General features: G+C 45.8%; 1 protein-coding gene across 2 annotated transcripts in view; it reads right to left on the reverse strand.

Moving 5' to 3' along the window:
- LOC137352123 (matrix remodeling-associated protein 8-like) overlaps positions 1 to 22,415 on the reverse strand; it is a 66,546-nt gene extending 44,131 nt beyond the window's left edge. The window contains exon 1 of one of the 2 annotated variants that reach the window (XM_068017248.1): positions 21,985 to 22,415. In XM_068017248.1, the coding sequence (XP_067873349.1) occupies positions 21,985 to 22,033 (49 nt within the window). In that variant the 5' untranslated portion in view covers positions 22,034 to 22,415. The remainder of the gene's footprint in view (positions 1 to 21,984) is intronic. The other variant, XM_068017247.1, reaches the window with a different exon arrangement.
- Between the last annotated feature and the right edge of the window lie 935 nt (positions 22,416 to 23,350).

Consider the following 23,350-nt stretch of genomic DNA (forward strand, 5'->3'; position numbering starts at 1 on the left):
CACAGGTTACAAGCAAGTGATTTGGGGGTGGGGCAAGAGATAACAAAGGAGAAGGTGTAGATTGGACATAGCTGACCAAAAGGTCATGGAGCAAAGGCAAACAATATGTTAATGGCGTGTTGAAAGACAAAGCATTAGTACAGATTAGGTGTTAACGGACTGAATATTGAACAGCAGCAAGTGCAAACCTGAAAAAAACAGTTGGTAAGCAAACTGAACAAACTAAGATGAAATGAAATAAATGCAAAAAAAAGATTGTAAAAAATGTAAAAAAGAAAAAATTACTAAAAAAGAAAGTAAAATGGGGGGCTGTCATGCTCTGAAATGATTGAACACAATGGTCAGTCCGGCAGGCTGTAGTGTGCCTAGTCGGTAGATGAGATGCTGTTCCTCGAGCTTGCGTTGATGTTCACTGGAAAACTGCAGCAATCCCAGGACAGAGATGTGAGCATGAGAGCAGGGGGGAGTGTTGAAATGGCAAGCAACCGGAAGCTACCTTCCATGATTCGGGTCATGCGCTGTGACGTCATGCATCTCCACCACGTCCGGTTTGGCGACGAGCTGCTTCAGCTCAGCAACACTCAGACGGTTCAGTCTCCGCAGTTTCTTCTTCGACAGCTTCGGCAGGTCATCCCTCCTTTCCACATCGTCATCACTGTCCTGTTCATCATCGTCGTCACTGCTCCCTTTTGGCTCCAACTCGAACCCCTTTTTCTTCAGCAACACTGTGGACTCCAGCTTGTCCGCTTCTGATATGACCTCCTTTTTCCTCAACCGAGGATTTCCCCCCACTGTGGTTGACAGGGCCCTCAACCGTGTCCGGCCCATTTCCCGCACCTCTACCCTCACCCCTTCCCCTCCCTCCCAGAACCGTGACAGGGTTCCCCTTGTCCTCACTTTCCACCCCATCAGCCTCCATATCCAAAGGATCATCCTCCGCCATTTCCGCCACCTCCAGCGTGATGCCACTACCGAACGCAACTTCCCCTCCCTTCCCCTGTCAGCATTCCGAAGGGATCGTTCCCTCCGCGACACCCTGGTCCACTCCTCCATTACCCCCACCACCTCGTCCCCGTCCCATGGCAACTTCCCCTGCAATTGCAGGAGGTGTAATACCTGCCCATTTACCTCCTCTCTCCTCACTATCCCAGGCCCCAAACACTCCTTTCAGGTGAAGCAGCGATTTACTTGTATTTCTTTCAATGTAGTATACTGTATTCGCTGCTCACAATGTGGTCTCCTCTACATTGGGGAGACCAAGCGCAGACTGGGTGACCGCTTTGCGGAACATCTTTGCTCAGTCCGCAAGCAGGACCCTGAGCTTCCGGTTGCTTGCCATTTCAACACTTCCCCCCCTGCTCTCATGCTCACATCTCTGTCCTGGGATTGCTGCAGTGTTCCAGTGAACATCAATGCAAGCTCGAGGAAGAGCATCTCATCTACCGATTAGTCACACTACAGCCTGCCGGACTGAACATTGAGTTCAATAATTTCAGAGCATGACAGCCCCCCATTTTACTTTCATTTTTAGTTATTTTTTCTTTTTTACATTTTTTACAATCTTTTTTTTGCATTTATTTCATTTCATCTTAGTTTGTTCAGTTTGCTTACCAACTGTTTTTTTTTCAGGTTTACACTTGCTGCTGTTCAATATTCAGTCCGTTAACACCTAATCTGTACTAATGCTTTGTCTTTCAACACGCCATTAACATATTATTTGCCTTTGCTCCATGACCTTTTGGTTAGCTATGTGGCCTTGTCCAATCTACACCTTCTCCTTTGTTATCTCTTGCCCCACCCCCACCTCACTTGCTTATAACCTGTGACTTTTCTAATATTTGTCAGTTCTGAAGAAGGGTCACTGACCCGAAACATTAACTCTGCTTCTCTTTTCACAGATGCCCCCAGAACTGCTGAGTGGTTGCAGCATTTCTTGTTTTTATATTATATATATATATATATATATATATATACACACACACCTGATAGTACATCCCTTCCCTAATAAGCAGTATATATGCAACCTTTGGTACAACCTCTTCCTCATATCCAGAACATGTACACTCATTACTACATCCTCCTCTTAATAGCCAGCACATATACATCCATCGCTGCATCCTCTTCCTCACAACAACAATTTGCATTTATATAGCTCCTTTAACATAATAAAATGTCTCAAATGCTTCACAGGAACATGATGGAACAAAATTTGACACTGAGCTACACAAGGAGATATTAGGCCAGGCCAGATGACCAAAAGCTTGGTCAAAGAGCTAGGTTGGAAGGAGTGACTTCAAGGAAGAAAGAGAAGAAGAGAGGCAGAGAGATTTCGGGTGGAAATTCCAGAGCTTAGGGCTTAGGCAGCTGAAGGCATGTCCACCAATGATGGAGTGATTAAAATTGGGAATGCTCAACAGGCTAGAATTTGTGGAGCACAGTATAGAACACTGGTTTTGCCTCAACTGGAGTATTGTGTCCAGTTCTGGGCGCCACACTTTAGGAAAGATGTGAAGGCATTGAAGAAAGTGCAGAAAAGGTTCATGAGAATGGTTCCAGGGATGAGGAACTTCAGTTACGTGGATAGACTGAAGACGCTGGGACTGTTTTCTTTGGAGAAGAGAATGTGGATCTGAGGGGCTGTAGGGCTGAAGAAAAGTACAAAGATAGGGAGGGCTAAAATCAGGAAGTGATTAAAAAACAAGGATGAGAATTTTTAAATTGAGGTGTTGCTTGATGGGAGCGAACAGAAATTAGCAAGCTCAGGGGAGATGGCTGAGCCAGACCTGGCAAGTTACGACACTGGCAGCAGAGTTTTGAATGACCTCAGGTTTGTGGAGTGTAGAATGTGGGAAATTAGCCAGGAGTGCATTGGCTGTCTTTAGTGATGGTATGGATGCGGGGTCAAATATATCACTAAGGTTACGAACAGTCTGGTTCAGCCTCAGAGAATTACCAGGGAGAGGGATGGAGTTGGTGGCAAGGGAATGGAGTTTGTGATGAGGTCTGAAAACAATGGCTTCTGTCTTCCTAATATTTAATTGACACCATGATTTTGGATGATGGTGCCATGGGGCAGCACGTAGATGAGAAAAAGGAGGGGGCCAAGGATAGTACTTTGGGAACACCAGAGTGAGAAGTCATTGCAGATGATTCTCTGGTTATGACAGGAGAGATTCGAATGAAATCAGGCAAGTGCAGTCCCATCCAGTGGGACAACAGTTGAGGCGTGGGAGTAGAATTTTGTGGTCAACCATATCAAAGGTTGCAGATAGGTTGAGGAAGCCAAGGTAGAATAGCTTACCTTCGTCACAGTTAACTAGGATGTCATTTGTGACTTTGGTAAAAAAAAATCTCGGTACGATAACAAGAGTGGAATCCTGATTGGAGGGATTCAAAGAAGGAGCTCCGAAAAAGATGAGCACCGATTTGGTAGGTGACAACATGCTCAATGACTTTGGAGAGGAAAGGGAGGCTCAAGATGGGGCAGTAATTTGCATGGGCAGAGGGGTTGTTTTTTTTGAGGGAGGTGATGACAGCAGATTTGACGGAAAGGGGGAACAGAACCTCAGGAGAGGGAACTGTTAATAATGTCAGCTAACATAGAAGACAGGAAGGGAAGCTGAATGGTCAGTAGTTTAGTAGGAATAGGGTCTAGGGAGCAAGAGGTGCGTCTCATCGACGGATGAGCTCAGAGAGGACATGAGGGGTGATAGGAAAGAAAATACAGAAAGATGCAAATTCAAGATTAAAGCAAGGGGGAACCTTCAATAAAGTTAGGGCCAGTGGGCTAGGGGAACGGAAGGAAGCAGATTGATTGGACGGTCTCAATCTTTGTAACAAAAAAGTCCATGAGCTCATCGCACTTATTGTTGGAGGTGAGGGTAGAGGTGGCAAGGAGAGTGGTTTAAGAAAATGGTTAGTGGTGGTCAAGAGAAGACAGATATTATCTCTGCCATCCTGGATGATCTTTGAATTGTGGGCAGTATTAGTGATGGAGCGCATAGCCTGATATTGCTTTAAGTGGTCTTGCCAGATCTGGCAATGAATGGTTAAACCAGTTCTTCACCAAAGATGTTCAAGTCTACGTCCCTTGGATTTAAGGAAGTTGACATGAGGTGTATAATAGGGGGAATGATTAGGGTGGGAAAGGGTTATAGTTGTAATGGGGACAAGGGCATCAACGGTGATGGAATTTAGCAAAGCAATAGCTATCGGGTATCATGATGGATTAAAGGTCAAAGACTTGATAGCTGGGAGTTTGAAAGTGCAGAGGTAAGTAGCTTGGGGGAAAGATTTTTCCAGGGTCAGACACCAAAATCAGTGAATTTGGGGGGGCAGTAGAAAGCAACACAAGGAAATGGTCAGAGATTACCTTATCAGTGATATTTACGACAGGGGTAGCGAGGCCGCGTGTGATAACGAGATCGACCTGTGGCCGTCTATGTGGGGAGGAGAGTTTACATGAAGGGAGAGATTTAAGGAAGAAAGAAGGGCAGTAAACTCAGAAGAGAGAGAACAAGAAGTGTTGAGATGAAGGCCGGAATCACCAAGGATGAGAAGTTGCTCAGTGCAGAAGCAGAGGGAAGAAAGCAGAGAAGGTATGTCAGCGAGAAATTTGGAGTGATATTTGGGTGGGCAGTACAGATCAAGGATTTTAAATGAGAGGTGTGAAGGGTGGTACAAGGTGAGATGCTCAAAGAAGGAGAAGTTGCCAGAGGAGACTAAAGTGTGATTTAGAGATAAGGGCTACACCAACATTGCAACACTTTGAGTGGGGCAAGTGGTGGAAGGTACAGCCATGTGGATGGGGAGAATGATAGCTGGTCTATGGGCAGAGTTCACAGGATCAGAGCTGAGAGGGATGGGAAGGAGCTTGGCGAGATTAGCCAGTAGCAGTAGTTCAGGAAAGGTGGAGAGAGAATAGGATGGGGTGGTTGGTATTGCTGCTCTTTAGGAAGCAGCAACAAGTGCCTCGATGGGCCTTTCTGAGGATGTCAAGAGAGGCAGAGAGAGAGGCTGTAGGATTTTTTAAGAGGGAGTCAAAACAAGGACGGCAGCGTGAGAGCAGGAAGACCGGTGGGTACTGAAGAATTAATTTGTGAGGGTGGACTACCTGAGGGCAGAGAACAGAAAGAAGGCATAATAATAGGAAGGAGAAAAGGGGAGAAGGGAAAGAAGAGGGAAAAAGAAGTGATGCACCTGGGTCAATGTACATCCATCTCCTAATAACCAGGACACAAAAATTTCATCATGAGGTATCCTCTCCCTCATAACCAACACACGCATTCCATCACTGCATTCTCTCCCTAATTGTTGTCTCATATCTTCATACTCTTCCCATCTACAAGGCTACACATGCCTTGCCATTATCGCTGTATTTAGCGAGGTCAGTAGCATTACAAGTCTCAGACATCAGAGCAGGTGATCCATTCTTTGCAGCTCATCATCAATGTGCACCGCTGAATTACTGTCACTGTAGCCTCATTCCCACATCATTATGTTTGAACAACCAGTACCAGCGCATAAGTGATTGAGGCATTGCCGGACTGACCATGGTTCAGAGCTGGGAGATACTCATTGGTTTCAATATCCACACAATGTGGTTTATTCTGTATACACTTTCCCCAGATGTTAATTTTTCATTAAAATAAAAGCAAAATACTGCAGATGCTGGAAATCTGAAATAAAAACAAGAAATGCTGGAAGTACTCAGTAGACCAGATCTGCTGAGTATTTCCAGCATTTCTTGTTTTTCATTTTAGTCAATTTTTCATTGTTGTGAAGAAGGTAGTGAGTTAAAGTTCCACGCTAGGACTTGAGCACAAATAATCAAGGCTAACACTCCCAGTGTAGTACTGAGGGAGTGCTGCACTGTCAGAGGTGCCATCTTTCAGATGAGATGTTAAACCGAGGCCCCTTCTGCCCTCTCAGGTAGATGTAAAAGATCTCCAGGCACTATTTCGATGAAGAGCAGGGGAGTTCTTCTCGGTATAAATGCAAGTCTTTCATTTTCACACTGGAGATGAGTGCATTAACGAAGTGCAGGAAACTGTATCTCAACTTCAGTCTATGTCGAGCAGGATGGTACTGGAACAATGGATGGCAAAGATCATTGCATTGTCTTGATGAGGGTCTGGCTACAGTTGCTTTGTACAGGAAACTGTGTCCTGACGTCAGGGCTGGTAAAATCCAGCCCAGGATGTCATTTGTGACTTTGATAAGAGTTGTTTCGGTACTATAACAGGGCAGAAACCTGATTGGAGGGATTCAAACACGAAGCTCCGGGAAAGATGGGAACAGAGTTGGGAGGTAACAACAGTGGGAAACCAATCTTCTCCCAACAACTTGTATTTATATTGTGCCTTTAATGTAATAAAATTTCCCAAAGTGCTTCACAGGAGCATTATAAAACAAAATATGACACCGAGACACGAGGAGATATTAGGTCAGATGACCAAAAGCTTGGTCAAAGAGGCAGGTTTTAAGGACGGTAAAGAAGGAAATCAAGATAGAGAGGCATAAGGAGGATATTCCAGAACATAGGAGGCGGGTTACTCATTTAAATATTTCAATAAGGCTACATGCCTTAAATTCTACCTCCATTTTACACCTGCCGGCCATATTTCTCAGGCCTTGGAAAACCCAGCAGCTGAAGGGAAGTGAGGACTGCTGGATCCAGCAGGTAAGTACCTTTCTAGCATTGTTTATGAGCCAGGAGGAGCAGGAGTGCATCCCCCCAACTGCCCAAAATTAACTTGTCTTCCATCCCGCGATTGGACGCCCCCACCCTGACCCACCATCTCTTGTCTCCGATCTCCCCCGACACCTGCCTCTGATCTTCCCTAACAACCTCCATTCGCTCCCCTCTACCGGAATTTCCAATCCCTCCCTCCCTCCTCTTCTCATTTCATGGTTGTGGCCTGGTGCTGAAGGCCTACCCAGACAATAGCCAGCCAGCCTTTTGATCTGTTAAGTTCAGCAGGACCTGAGGGAAATCCATTTGGTGAGAGTTGAGAAGCAAAAAGGGTATGATCACGCTACTAGGGGTATTCTATAGGCCTCCAAATACTGAGGGAGAGAGAAGAGCAGTTATGCAGGGAAATCAGAGAGATATGCAAGAACTGTAGAGTGATAATATTGGGGGACTTTAATTACCCTAATATTGATTGGGATAATGTTAAGAGTAAAGGGAAAGAAGGGGGAGGAATTTCTGAAAGGCGTTCAGGAGAACTTCCTTGATCAGTATGTTCTCAGCCCAACTAGAAAGGAGGCATTGCTGGATCTGGTGCTGGGAAGTGAGGTGGGCCAAGTGGACCAAGTGTCTGTCGAGGAGCACTTGGGAAGAATGATCATCGTATTATAAGGTTTAGACTAGTAATGCAGAAAAGTAACAAATGAAATAAGGTATAACGTCTAGATTGGAAAAGGGCTAATTTCAACGCAACGAGAAGGGATCTAGCAAGGTAAAATGGAACCAAAGACTGATCAGAAAAGCTGGAGCGGAACAATGGGTTATTTTGAAGGAAGAGATGCTTTAGGTATAGGCTAGGTACATTCCAACAAGGGCGAAAGGTAAGGGACCAAAAACAGGGCTCCTTGGATGACGAGGGAGATAGAGATTATGATGAAACAAAAAAATGGGGTGAATGATGCATGTCAGGCGAATTCTTCAAGTGAGAATCAGGCCACATACAATAAGTTGAGAGAAATGGGGAAGAGAAGATAAGACAGGCAAAGAGGGAACAAGAGAATAGTATGGCAGTCAGCATAAAAGGGAACCCAAAAATCTTCTACCAGTATGTAAATAGTAAGCAGGTAGCAAGGAGTGGGGCCTATTCAGGACAAAGAGGGTATTATATGCTTAGAACTGCAGGGCAAGGCTAATACACTTAATGAGTACTTTGTATCGGTGTTCACTAAAGAAGCAGAATCTGACAAAATATTGATAGAAGTGGAGTGAGTACCGGCAATGGATAGGGTAAAAACTGAGAGGACGGGGGGAACGTACTAAAAAGGCTGGCTATGCTGAGGGCAGATAAATCACCTGGTCCGGATGGCTTGCATCCCAGGTTGCTAAAGGAAGTGGGGGGTGGAGCTAGCAGAAGGGCTTGCCATAATTTTTTTTATTCATTCATGGGAAGTGGGCGTCACTGGCTATGCCAGCATTTATTGCCCATCCCTAATTGCCCTTGAGAAGATGGTGGTGAGCTGCCTTCTTGAACCGCTGCAATCCATGGGAGGTAGGTACACCCACAGTGCTGTTAGGAAGGGAGTTCCAGGATTTTGACCCAGCGACAGTGAAGGAATGGCAATATAGTTCCTAGTCAGGGATGGTGTGTGACTTGGATGGGAATTTGCAGGTGGTGATGTTCCCATGCATCTGCTGCTCTTGTCCTTCGAGGTGGTAGAGGTCACGGGTTTGGAATCTTGCAATCTTCCCTGGATACAGGGGAGGTGCCAGAGGATTGGAGAGTGGCAATTGTGATACCCTTATTCAAGAAAGGGTGTAACGACAGTCCAAACAGTTATTTTAACATCAGTGGTGAGTAAGGTCTTATAAATAATAATCTGTGAAAACAAATCAACAGACACTTGGAGAGATTCAAGTTAATTAAGGAGAGCCAGCATGGATTTGTAAAAGGGCATGCTTGACTAATCTAATTGAATTTTTTGATGAAGTAGCAGAGAAGATTGATGAAGGGAAAGCAGTGGCGGTTGTCTATATGAATTTTAAGTGGTGCCCTTCTCCGTCGGCAATCTGTGGCCCACGGAGGCCCCCCTCCCCCGGGCTTAACGACCACCCCCCTAAACCCATTCACTGGAGATTTCCGGACTGGCTCCGGTGACACCACCTCACCTCCCCAAGGTGCCGGGTTCCAGCGCTGGGCCTGGGTTCAAGGCCTCTGCAATACCATCAGTGGCCACTGCTCCCAGTAGCATTGCTGATACTGCTGAGCTTCCAGCCCTGTGATTGACAGGCAGCTCTTGGAGGCAGGATCCCTGTTTTTAAAGGGACAGGGATCCTGCCGTGGGACACTTAAATTTTAAAACACTGGATGATCGCTCCCGGGCTGGGCACAAAAAGGCCGAGGCGGGGATTTCCCCATTGTTTCAGTCTGGCGGTGGGAGCCCTGCTTCCTCCACAAAATCCATCCCAATGATTTCAAAAGGAAAGTGGATGGTCATTTGAAGGAAATAAACTTGCAGGGCGACAGAGTTCAAGTGGGGAGTGGGAGTGACTGGATTGCTTTGTGGAGAGGCGGCAGGAACTCAATGGGCCGAATGGCCTCCTTCTGTGCCGTAAACTTCGCGGGTGGTCTAGTGGTTAGGATTCGGCCCTTTCACCGCTGTGGCCTGGGTTCAATTCCAGGCCAGGGAAGGAACTTTCTTGGGCGGCACAGGGGTTAGCACCGCAGCCTCAGCGACCTGGGTTCAATTCTGGGTACTACCTGTGCGGAGCTTGCAAGTTCTCCCTGTGACTGTGTGGGTTTTCGCCAGGTGTTCCGGTTTCCTCCCATCGCCAAAGACTTACAGGTTGATAGGTAAGTTGGCCATTATAAATTGCCCCTAGTATAGGTAGGGGAATATAAGGACAGGTGGGGATGTGGTAGGAATATGGAATTAGTGTAGGATTAGTATAAATGGGTAGTTGATGGTCGGCACAGACTTGGTGGGCCGAAGGGCCTGTTTCAGTGCTGTGTGTCTAAATAAATAAAAAATAAATAAATGACTCTATAACTCATTATTATGGATTTCCCAAATACAAAACTGCTTCCTTCACACCTCCACTCTCTCCCTTCCCATATTGGGCCAGATTGTCAGAGCTGCAGTCTTGATCGTGTTTGGATCAGTGCACCATTTCAGTTAGTCAGATTTCATAGGATATTATTCCAAGTTCCAACTTTATCTTTGGTCTGGATGATGTGCTCTTTATAACTAAAGAGAATGTTCCAGAGTCACACCAAGGCAGATAGGGTTGAAAACAATATTCAAGTCCTTTCCTGCATTAGTTGATACACCATTGCCAATTGACTTTTCCACTCTTAAGGTGGAGGTAATTGCAGGTATAGTATAGCTTCTGAGCCAGAATTTCCCCAGTTGACTGGAGGTATATTATTGATCTGATCTGGTTTGACTCTCAGCTGATTGGAGGTATAATGTTGTGTCTGATCCGGATTGGTCCACAGTTGACTGGAGGTATTGTATTTTACGAAGTCAGCTAGGGAATCACTTGAGGTTTCTTCAAAATTACCAAATGCCAGGCTTTACCACAATTGCCTATCGAGGCAGAGGTAGATCATCATTTAAAAGGGAACTGGTTAAGTATCAATTACAGAGAGCGTTCTATGCAACCTTTGTACAGCTCTTTAGCCCCATCAGATGACTGCAGATATCACTGATACAGCATATTCCTTCAAGCAGCCTTCTGCATGTATTCCACAAAGAGATCGCAGTTCTCAGGTGTTGCAGGTGTATATTTAATGGCCGCATCCGGCTCTGATGAGAAACTTTCCCAATCTGCCATTTTAAATCAAATAGATGATGAAACAAAGCAGCCTTTTGGGAGTTTCAGAACTAATGCTGTGTGCCTCAAGGCAGATTCCCATTTCTCCCGAAGGTGCAGTTCACTTGGGTTCAGGTCTTCTTTTCTCTCCTGAAGTTGCTGACTCTCACTGGGATTCGGATTTACAGGGGCTCATGATACTTTAGTACCTAAGCAAGTGGTCATTCTTCATGCATGAGTCCAACATGGTGCATCAGGAACATGCTGGACCTTGGGGAGCATCACAGCAATCCTGTCATCAGATGACATAGATCCACACTCACTTTCCAGATGCACTGAATAGTGATCAGGAATGGTGACCTTGCTTTATCTTTTCTCAGCCTTTGTACAACATTGACAGGCATCAGCCATGGATCAGTTGATAGCATTCTTACCTCTGAGTCAGAAGATTGTGGTTTAAATCCCATTCCAGAGATTTGATTCCATAACCCAGGCTGACACTCCCAGTGCAGTACAACTGTTGGAGATGCCGCTTTTTACGTGAGATGCTGAGATGACACTGAGGCCCTATCTGCCCTTCCAGGTTGATACAAAAGATAGCATGGCAATATTCAAAGAAGAGCAGGTGAGTACTCCCCAGTGTCCTGACCAATATTTATCCCTCAACCGACATCGTTAGGAACATAGGAAAAGGAGTAGGCCATTCAGCCCATCAAACCTGCCCTGTCATTCAATGTGATCATGGCTGATCATCCACTTCAATGCCTTTTTCCCACTCTATCCCCATATCCCCTTATGTCATTTGTATTTAGAAATCTGTCAATCTCTGCTTTAAACATACTCAAATGACTGAGCTTCCACAGCTCTCTGGCGTAGAGAATTCCAAAGATTGACAACCCTTTGAGTAAAGAAATTTCTCTTCATCTCTGTCTTAAGTGGCTTCCCCCTCATTTTGAAATTGTGTCCCCTGGTTCTAGACTCCTCAACCAGGGAAACATCTTAGCTGCATCTACCCTATTTATCCCTTTAAGTATTTTGTAGATTTGAATGAGATCACCTCCCATTCTTCAAAACTCTAGAGAATACAGGCCCAGTTTCCCCAATCATAGGTCAGTCCCGCCATCCCGGGAACAAGTCTGGTGAATCTTCATTGCACTCCCTCTACGGCAATGATATCCTTCCTAAGGTAAGGGGACCAAAACTGCACACAGTACTTCAGGTGCGGTCTAACCAAGGTTCTATACAATTGAAGCAAGACTTCAATACTCCTGCAGTCAAACCCTCTTGCGATAAAGGCTAACATACCATTAGCCTTCCTAATTGCTTGCTGCACCCGCATGTTAGCTTTCAGTGACTTACTGGTGAGGACACCCAGGTCTCTTTGTACATCTACACTTTCTAATCTCTTACTATATAAGAAATACTCCGCATATCTGTTCCTCCGACCAAAGTGGATAACCTCACATTTTTCCACATTGTATTCCATCTGCCACGTTCTTGCCCGCTTACTAAGTCTGTCCAAATTCCCATGAAGCCGCTTTGCATTTTCATCATAACACACATTCCCATCTAGTTTTGTGTCATCCGTGAACTTGGAAATACTACATTTGATCCCCACATCCAAATCATTGACGTATATTGTGAACAGCTGGGGCCCAAGCACTGATCCCTGTGGTACCCCACTAGTCACAGCCTGTCAAGGCGAGAATGACCCACTTATTCCTACTCTCTGCTTTGTGCCATGTCAGTATATTACCTCCTATCCCATGTGCTTTAATTTTGCCAGCCAACCTCCTGTGGGGGACTTTATCAAAAGCCTTCTGAAAATCCAAGTATACCACGAGCACTGACTCCCCTTTATAAATTCTGTTAGTAATATACTCAGAAAACTCCAGCAGATTCGTCAAACATGATTTCCCATTCATAAATCCATGTTGACTATGCCCAATCCGATCATTATTATCCAAGTGTCCATTTATCACATCCTTTAGAATAGATTCTAGCATTTTCCCAACGACTTATGTAAGGCTAACAGGTCTGTAATTCCCTGTTTTCTCTCCCCCTCCCTCCTTAAATAGTGGGGTGACATATGCGACCTTCCAATCTGGAGGAACCGCTACAACACAGGACTATCTGCGTGCCAAACTGCGTAAGCAGCATGCGATAGACAGAGCTAAGCGATCCCATAACCGACGGATCAGATCTAAGCTCTGCAGTCCTGCCACATCCAGCCATGAATGGTGGTGGACAATTAAACAACTAACTGGAGGAGGTGGCTCCACAAATATCGCCATCCTCAATAATGGGGGAGCCCAGCACATCAGTACAAAAGATAAGGCTGAAGCATGTGCAACAATCTTCAGCCAGAAGTGCCGAGTTGATGATCCATCGTGGCCTCCTCCTGAAGTCCCCAGCATCACAGATGCCAGACTTCAGCCAATTCGATTCACTCCACGTAATATCAAGAAACGACTGAAGGCACTGGATACTGCAAAGGCTATGGGCCCTGACAATATTCCGGCAATAGTACTAAAGACCTGTGCTCCAGAACTTGCTGCACCCCTAGCCAAGCTGTTCCAGTACAGCTACAACACTGGCATCTACTCTGCAATGTGGAAAATTGCCCAGCTATGTCCTGTACACAAAAAGCAGGACAAGTCCAACCCGGCCAATTACCGCCCCATCAGCCTACTCTCAATCATCAGTAAAGTGATGGAAGGTGTCATCAACAGTGCCATCAAGCAGCACTTGCTTAGCAATAACCTGCTCAGTGATGCTCAGTTTGGGTTCCGCCAGGGCCACTCAGCTCCTGAACTCATTACAGCCTTGGTTCAAACATGGACAAAAGAGGTGAGGTGAGAGTGACTGCCCTTGACATCAAGGCAGCATTTGACCAGGTATGGCATCAAGGAGCCCCAGCAAAACTGAGGTCAATGGGAATCAGGGGGAAAACCCTCTGCTGGTTGGAGTCATACCTAGCGCAAAGGAAGATGGTTGTGGTTGTTGGAGGTCAATCATCTGAGCTCCAGGACATCACTGCAGGTGTTCCTCAGGGTAGTGTCCTAGGCCCAGCCATCTTCAGCTGCTTCATCAATGACTGTCCTTCAATCATAAGGTCAGAAGTGGGGATGTTCGCTGACGATTGTACAATGTTCAGCACCATTCGCGACTCCTCAGATACTGAAGCAGTCCATGTAGAAATGCAGCAAGACCTGGACAATATCCAGGCTTGGACTGATAAGTGGCAAGTAACATTCGCGCCACACAAGTGCCAGGCAATGACCATCTCCAACAAAAGAGAATCTAACCATCTCCCCTTGACATTCAATGGCATTACCATCACTGAATCCCCCACTATCAACATCCTAGGGGCTACCATTGACCAGAAACTGAACTGGAGTAGCCATATAAATACTGTGGCTACAAGAGCAGGTCAGAGGCTAGGAATCCTGCAGCGAGTAACTCACCTCCTGACTCCCCAAAGCCTGTCCACCATCCACAAGACACAAGTCAGGAGTGTGATGCAATACTCTCCACTTGCCTGGATGGGTGCAGCTCCAACAACACTCAAGAAGCTCGACACCATCCAGGACAAAGCAGCCCGCTTGATTGGCACCCCATCTACAAGCATTCACTCCCTCCACCACCGATGCACAGTGGCAGCAGTGTGTACGATCTACAAGATGCACTGCAGCAACGTACCAAGGCTCCTTAGACAGCACCTTCCAAACCCGCGACCTCTACCAACTGGAAGGGCAAGGACAGCAAATGCATGGGAACACCACCACCTACAAGTTCCCCTCCAAGTCACACACCGTCCTGACTTGGAACTATATCGCTGTTCCTTCACTGTCACTGGGTCAAAATCCTGGAACTCCCTTCATAACAGCACTGTGGTTGTACCTACCCCACATGGACTGCAGCAGTTCAAGAAGGCAGCTCACCACCACCTTCTCAAGGGCAATTAGGGATGTGTAATAAATGCTGGCCTGGCCAGTTACACCCACATCCCATGAATGAATTAAAAAAAAAGAATCTATAGAATTTTGGAAGATAATCACCAGTGCATCCACTATCTCTTTAGCTACCTCTTTCAACACTCTTAGATGTAGATGTGTTCTCGCACCTACACTGTTTGAGATCTTCTTCTCCCTGCTGCTCTCACATGCTTTCAAGTCTTCAGAAAAAGGAATTTTCCTCCATACAAGATCAGGGGGCAGGTTGTTCAACCTTGCCCGTTTTAGAGCGAAGACCAAAGTACAGAAAGTCCTCATCAGGGAACTCCTCTTTGCTGACGATTAACATCTCACGCTGAAGAGTGTCTGCAGAAACTCATCGACAGGATTGCGGCTGCCTGCAACGAATTTGGCCTAACCAGCAGCCTCAAGAAAATGAACATCATGGGACAAGACATCAGAAATGCTCCATCCATCAATATCGGCGACCACGCTGTGGAAGTGGTTCAAGAGTTCACCTACCTAGGCTCAACTATCACCAGTAACCTGTCCTCGATGCTGAAATCAACAAGCGCATGGGAAAGGCTTCCACTGCTATGTCCAGACTGGCAAAGAGAGTGTGGGAAAATGGCACACTGAGACGGAATACAAAAGTCCGAGTGTATCAAGCCTGTGTCCTCAGTACCTTGCTCTACGGCAGTGAGGCCTGGACAACGTATGTCAGCCAAGAACGACGTCTCAATTCATTCCATCTTCGTTGCCTCCGGAGAATCCTTGGCATCAGGTGGCAGGACCGTATCCCCAACACTGAAGGCCTTGAGGCGGCCAACATCCCCAGCATATACAGCCTCCTGAGCCAGCGGCGCTTGAGATGGCTTGGCCATGTGAGCCGCATGAAAGATGGCAGGATCCCCAAGGACACATTGTACAGCGAGCTCGTCACTGGTATCAGACACACCAGCTGTCCATGTCTCCGCTTTAAAGACATCTGCAAACGCGACATGACGTCCTGTGACATTGATCACAAGTCCTGGGAGTCAGTTGCCAGTGATCGCCAGAGCTGGCGGGCAGCCATAAAGGTCGGGCTAAAGTGTGGCGAGTCCAAGAGACTTAGCAGTTGTCAGGAAAAAAGACAAAAGCGCAAGGGGAGAGCCAACTGTGTAACAGCCCCGACAACCAATTTTATCTGCAGCACCTGTGGAAGAGTCTGTCACTCTAGAATTGGCCTTTATAGCCACTCCAGGCGCTGCTTCACCATCCATTGACCACCTCTAGGCGCTTACCCATTGTCTCTTGAGACAAGGAGGGTAAAGAAGAAGAAGAAGAAGGATGTAGAATATCAAGTCCTGGGGAGTTATCAACCTTCAGCCCCATTAATTTCTCCAATACAACCTTCTTACTAATACTAATTTCCTTCAATTCCTCATTCCCCCTAATCCCTTGGATCTCTAATTCTGGGAGATTTCCTGAATCTTTCTCAGTGAAGATAATCAGGTCATTTACCATATTGCTGTTTGTTGGGCCTTGCTATAGTGACTGCTGTGTTTCCTATATTACACTTGCAAAAGTACTTCATTGGCTGTAAAACACTTTGGGATATCCTGAGCTCTTGAAAGGCAAGATATAAATGCAAGTCTTTTTTCTGCTTCCCCCGACTGGTTTGGGAAATACTGGCTTTTTTTTTTAGATATTCTGAAGTGGGGTTGGAGAAACTGGTTAAAGATTTCCTAATCATCCTCCACTATTTAAATAAATGGAACAGTTGTGGGAGTTAATATTTTAAGTCAAAACATCGTTTCAATCTTAGAGACTCCTGCCAACGTGAGATTATAGAGGACGTTTCTCAGCCTACCCGAAATGTCTTATCATTTAAGACTATTTTCAGAGGCCCTTTGGTCAATTGGAATCTCCTTCCTACCTGATACTCGGTCTTCTCTGAACTGTCCTTTCTTGGTCCTGTTAATTGAAAATATCCAAATATACCCTCTCGACCATCTCCCTGCATCCTTGTTGAAATTGAGACACATCACACTGTCCCGTACCCCAAAACATTCTTTTCCAGATCTCCCTCAGCTCTCTCTCCTCCTACAGCCTTTAAAATCCAAGCTTTAATCACCATTTCAGAGTTGACCTTAACTTGTCTTCTCTTTTCATCCTTTTGCTTTCTATATTGTGGGCCCCAAACTTCTCCTGGGTCAGCAGTTTTCTCCTGGATCTTGTAGATAGTTTCATCGCATCTTGTGAAGACTTGTAGCTCAAAGGCTCTCCTGACAGAACAATGCCAAAGAGAACCCCTTACTGTAGCTCCGAACCAAACTGACTGGAGGACCCAGGTTTAGTCCCTGGTCTATGCTGAGTTAGCTGAGCTCCACTAAGGAAGCAACCAGACGACTGTAGCTGACCTCAATACCCTTGAACCAGGCAGGGAAATACAGCTGAGGGTTCCTTCGCCTGAATTACTATTCATCAACATCTGCTGGATACGATATGTATTTGGCTGCTGTGAGGATAGGGTCAGATGCTCTCCATAACACTCAGGGCTGAATTTTCCCAGTCCCACGTAGACTGGGAAGAAAATCAGACCCTGACGCAATCCTGCCTCTGAGCGTTCATGCCGAAGGCGGGGTTTGACTGGCTGGCCTGGTAGTGGCAGGTAGCTGATGAGGCTCAATTAAGTTCCCACTTGGGGTCAAATTGGTGATGCCGCCAGGATCTTCCCAGCATTGAACAGGCCCCCTGCTGAAGCCAAAGCCCGGCTGTTGCCTGGACGAGGCCTCCCAGCTGCAGACCAGGAGTAAGCGAGGCATCCTTTAAATCCCCCCCAACCACAGAGCCATGGGGTGCTACAGTTGCGGGCCATCCTGTGCAGGGGGTCCCCCTCCACACTGATGGCCTGGCAGCTGTGGCCACACTTATTTTTTTACACATTTATAATTCTTCAGGGGGCACTTCCATCTTGAGGTGCCCTCACATTCTCCTACATACATTGGCAGCGCCCACATCTCCCTGTGGGACTGCCAGACAGACTTTGCTGCGAGCCCCTATTGAGCCTGCCGATTCCTCGATCTGCCTGTTGTCCTTAAATGGATAGGGGCTCCCGAGAGCAGCTGCTTAATTGGCTGCCTCCAGGAAGATTGCGATCAATGTCCCACCAAAGCCACTTCTGGGTTCCCAACTTGGAATTGAGCCTGACATTAGGATGTTGACAATCTCAGCAAAATCCAGCCTTCGGTGTCTGAGCTCACACATGATCACTTGGCCAAGGTACTGGAGGGAGCCTGGTGGCCCCAATTTCCCTGATAAGGTGAGATGCTCAAATGAGGATAAGTTGCCAGAGGAGTAGGGGGACAGACCAAGATGTGATTTAGAGGTAAGGGTACAGTATCACCACCACATAGTTTGAGCTGGGCAAGCTGTGGAAGGTGCAGCAAGGTGGGGAAGCTTCATTAAGGGGAAAAATCATCACCCCTCAGCCATGTCTCTATTAAGACCAAAACACCAGTGTGATCGTCCACAATAAGCTCATGGATGGCTTTATTAGCAAGTGAACATATATTTTGGAGGGAGATGTGGACAGGCGCAGTAATAGCCAGTCTATGTGCAGAGTTTACAGGGTCAGAGCTGGAAGCTTTGAGAGGGAGGGGAATGAAGTTATGAGGTTAGCTCCGGTAGGTGAGTAGGTTAGCAAAGGTGGTGTGATGCTTCAGTTGTATAGACACTTGGTCAGACCCCATCTGGAGTATTGTGTTCAGTTTTGAGCATCACATCTTCGAAAAGATATACTGGCCTTGCGGGGGGGGGGTGCAGTGCAGATTTAACAGAATGATTCTAGGGTTGAAGGCACTACATTATGAGGACAGGCTGCATAAACTTGGCTCTCTTCCCTTGAGTTTAGAAAGTTGTGCGATGATCTAACTGATTTTAAAATGATAAGGATTGACTGGGTAGATACAGAGTAACTATTTCCTCTGGTAGGGGAATCCAGAATGAGGGGACACAATCTTAAAATTAGAGCTAAACTATTCAGAAGCAAAATCAGGGAACACGTTCTCACAAAAAAGACAGTAGAAATCTAGAACTCTCTCACCAACTACAACACAACCATTTCATTCATGAATCGCCTTTAACATAGCAAAATGTCCCAAGGTGCTTCACAGAGCAGTTATCAAACAAAATTTGACACTGAGTCACAATAAGGAGATATTAGGACAGGTGACCAAAAGCTTGTTCAAAGAGGTAGATTTTAAAGCATCTTAAAAGGAGGATAAAGTTAGAGAGGGAATTCCAGAGCTTTGGGCCTAGGCAGCTGAAGGCATCGCCACTCGTGGTCAAGTGAAGAAAATCTGGGATGTGCAAGAGGCCAGAATTAGAGGAGGGTTGTAGGGTGGCTGCTGGGTCAACTGAAATTTGCAGGAACAAGATTGACTGATTTTTATTACATAAGGGCATCAAGGGATGTGGGTCAAAGGCAGCTAAATGGAGTTGAGGCACAGATTAGCCATGATCTAATTAAATGGCAGAGCAGTGTCTGGAGGCTGAATTACCTATTCCATTCCTACGTTCCTGAAAGGGGACAAAAATGCTTAGGACCTGTGGCAGATAAAACAGCGAATTAGTACTTTAAGGAAGGGAGGAGAATTACAGTCAAAGTTAGTAACAGCTGTTTAGAATTAGAAAGGAATTCAGAGCTGCGCAGAGTCAGGAACTTCAGGGTCACATGACCCTGCTCTTGAAAAGAGAGAAGAGAAAAACAGTAAAAAAAAACATTTAAAATATCATCTGGGGAGCACCTGCCAGGAAGTGAGTAACACCACATTAGTGAAAGGCATTGGAATAAAAGTGGAGCAAGTGATGCAGCAGGATCAGTGGGAATAACAAAATAAATAAAGATTGTTATAAATTAAGGACAGGCAAAGGAGCAAGGAATGTTCAATGGCATGAAACATCATTAAATTCAAACCTCTTTCCAAATGTTCTGAAAACAGAACAACCATCATAATGCACAACAGATCAGAACAGTGGATACAGAATAATGCAGACAAGAGTGGGATAGCACACAGCATAAGGGTATGTAACATACAGGATAGAACACAACATAGGCCATGTTACATACAAAATAACACAAAGAATAGGGTGTGTTACATATGGGATAATTCACAGAAAGCATGTACTATATACAGGACAACACACATTCATGTGTTGTATAAGCATAACAAAAGTATTACGAGTGTCAACAAGTTATTCAACCTGGGGTATCATCACAACTTAGCCTGATCTTGTCCCACCTCACCTGTTTCTGTGCTGTATAACTCTATGACATCTACACAGTTTCTAGCAGGAGTCACTGGGTAATGATCAGGAGCAGGAAACCTGATGAATTTTTCCCTCCCTATCTCCCTAATGCTAACCCCACTCCCCTCTTACTGTCTGATTCTAATGCCACTCTCCTCTTCCTCTGATTCTATTACCACTACCCTCTTCATCTCTGATTCTAGCCCCACTCCCCTCTTACTTTGTCTAATTCTAACACAGGTTTACAAAAATTAAACTTTTCTAATTCGCTTTCCACAAGATCCATTCTCCCAATAACAAAATCGTAACAGCGAAGGTCTCTGTGTTTCAGGAACGGTTGGCGTTGGGCTCCAATTTTTGTAGGTGGGCATGAGGAAGAATGGCAGGCCTGGAATGGACGTGATAAGAACTTGCCCAATTTGTATCTATTTCTGTGGGTTTTAGTGCACAATGTGCCAGAACTAGCAGAGTGTATCCTGGGATGGAATGAATAATTTCCAGTGGTTTAGAGTTGCTGACAAGGAGCTTTCACTGTGTATCTGTTTCTCCCATCTCCACTGTAACAGTTGCAAACACAGTACAAGCAATCATTTGCACAAGTCCATCTTCGTTTGCTATGGGGTGATTTTAACCCTGCGCGCCCAGCGGAAATCGGACAGGCAGCTAAAATCATATGTGGAATTTCCAACCCTGGACATGCTCTTTCCTGCAGGTTACAAGTTTAACAGGCTATTCTAAGCAGGCAGGAAAGACCCTCATGATCCTTCTTTAAATATGGCATCATTAGGGCCTGCCTACTACTGTGACCAGAGCCCTTTGTTGGGAAGCCTAGCCTGAAGGAGCCAGAGGAGGCCCAAAAAGGCAAGACGGTAGTATTTTTGGCTTCCTTGTGAGGCCAGAAGAGCATAAATGCACTTTCCCTGTCCTGAGCTCACCCCGCCCATGACCATGAGGCCCTCCAATCCATTTAGCTGAGTGTTGAGGACCATACCTTTGGCTACCAGACATCCCATTGCTGCCCGGACAGCTGCTGCTTCCTGGCAGTTTTGGATGGGAATCTGATGGAGCCTAGGTGGATAAAATCTCCTGTGCCTCCATTTGTCGAGGTCAGTATAGTTGGTTGCCCACTTTGGCCCTCAGTTAAAATTGAGGCTTTAGTCTTTCTAGTTTTCACCCAATCCCTCCTGCAGGCTTGTGATTGGGTACAGGTTCCACCCACCCTCCAGTATCTACCTCAATTAACTGTCCTTTATGTGCAAGTCTAGACAATGAATGGTGGAAGTACATTCAACTGTGGGTGAATCACAGGGAAGCTCAATCCTGTCCTCCTCTGGTTCCACACTTGCATCTTTCAGCAGGAGTGACTGAATAATCATCAGGAGCAAGAACCCTTGCTGATTTGTTTCCCTTCCTAACCCAGGAGTGCTAAGTTCAACTGTACTCATAACGGAGATCAGCTATGCACATCAGGGATAGATTTGTGGTCTTTAGTCAAATTCAACTGAATGAGCCCATAATTTGTTCTGTCTTGTCTGATCCAGCTTTGGATAAAACAGAGAGCAAAAAACTATCAGATTAGCCAGATCCCTTTAACAGTGAATCTCACTGTGATGGTTCTCTTTTATTCCCAAGGGCTGAATGTATGGTCGTCGAGGTGATTGTTGTTAGTTTGGGGAACACCTTTCCACACCAGGTAAATAGTCTGAATTTCAAACACTGCCAGGGCAAGCATAGCACAGGTTAGATACAGAGTAAAGCTCCCTCTACACTGCCCCATCAAACATGTCCAGGGCAGATACAGCACGGATTAGATACAGAGTTAAGCTTCTTTGGCCAAACAACTGAGCAGAGCAGCTCTAAATGTGCAGGGGAAATCGCACAGCATCATTACCACCGGCAGTAAGGACCCTCACCTAAACTCTGCTTTGTTATTCCAGGGACAAACATTGCTTATTGAAAAGCCACTGGCCGTGTCTATCTAACATTCAACTAAAGCACCAGGAATGATCACAAGTGAACAAGCTGCCACTAATACCCTGCCCACACATAATGTTCAACTCAGAATACCCTAACCAGTAAACTTTAGTTTAGCAATTGCCTCCTTAACCAGATATCGGGTGACATAGAAGAACGCAAATTTTGAATCAGAATAGAATAATGAGATTTATGTCTCTGAATCTTTAACTAAATAACATGTACCTTTTTAAAAAATCAGTAGGTAAAACTCCTTACCTTTTAAGAGCAAGAGATGCCACACCAAGAATTTTGCCAGCTGTCCCATTCTCTTTTTCTTTTGGCTTCAGCAAACTTTTCACGGTCCTTTCAGATCAAAAACAAATCATGACATCATCACAGCTCTTTGTTGCAGAAGCTCCAAGTGGTTTTGGTCCAAAAAGGCCCTGTTTAAGTTTGGAGTTTTTCTTTAATCGGGGTGATGGGGGGTGTTGTCCTGTCCTGTCAGAAAAGCTTTTTTTCTTGAGGTGGGACCAGCCTCACAAGCAAATGAGCCCCTTCTGTCTCCAATTAATTCTAAACCCTAAGCTGTTCCTAACTTTGGAAGAGAGTAATGTGACTCTCCTGCTAATCACACTTCTCTGCACGGCTCCAGATCCTAAGCTGTGTTTTCTTCTTTCTCTCTGTGTTATTAATTTGCTCGGAGTTGCAGCAGCTTTGAAATGTCCCAGCCCCATTTGGCTTTGGGCCCTAAAACTCCTCCACTTCGGATTTTTCTGACTTATTTTGGTTTTTCTTCCTTTAATCTGAACTTGCCTTATAGAAACCTCACAGCAGAGATCTTTTAACCCCCTGTGTGCTGGTTTAATTCAAAGTGCAATTTTCCCCTCCAAAGTAAACTTTATTCATAAAATTTGTAAAAATACATGACATAACATTTCAAATTTGACATTGCATAAAGTGCAATACAGATCAATTTCTTTTAATACAGTACATGAGCTAAAGGCCAGCTACCCAACGTTAACCCAACAGGACCCGACGACATGTGTCGGGTTCGGGTCGGGTTGGGCCCCTCTTCTGGATCCGGCTCTCAGGCTCAGGTCAGGTCGGGCCGAGTCCGGGTCGGACCGGACACACACAGTAAGTGCTCTGCTGGTAAGTATTGAAATTAAAAAACTTATCTGAGCTGGGAGTCTGGGACGAAACTGAGTCTGCGCAGTGAGCGAGTGACGTCACAATGACATCATCACGCATGCGCTGCAGCTTTCTGGAGGTTCCGAGTCCGAAGGTAAGTAAAGGGATGGTCGGGTCGGGCTCGTGTCGGGTCGAGTCGGGCCGGATTGAGGTCCACTGTGGTTTGGTTGGGTTCTTTTTCCCGACCTGAGCAGGCCTTTAACATGAGTTGCCACACTACACTTGCCGTTACATTTACAATGTACATTTACATTTCATGTCAAACATTCTGTGGTGCATGCAGCCTGAGGGGTTTACACTGGTTCCAGCCCCTTGGTATAATATGGCAGGAGGGCCTTACACAGTGGCCTTTCCCCATTGAGCCTTTGAGGCGGCTGCCCCAAGCTTTAGTGCATCCCTCAGCACGTAGTCTGGACCTTGGAATGTGCCAGTCTGCAACACTCGGTCATCG

Source organism: Heterodontus francisci, chromosome 37 (assembly GCF_036365525.1).
Source record: "Heterodontus francisci isolate sHetFra1 chromosome 37, sHetFra1.hap1, whole genome shotgun sequence".
NCBI lineage: Eukaryota > Metazoa > Chordata > Chondrichthyes > Heterodontiformes > Heterodontidae > Heterodontus > Heterodontus francisci.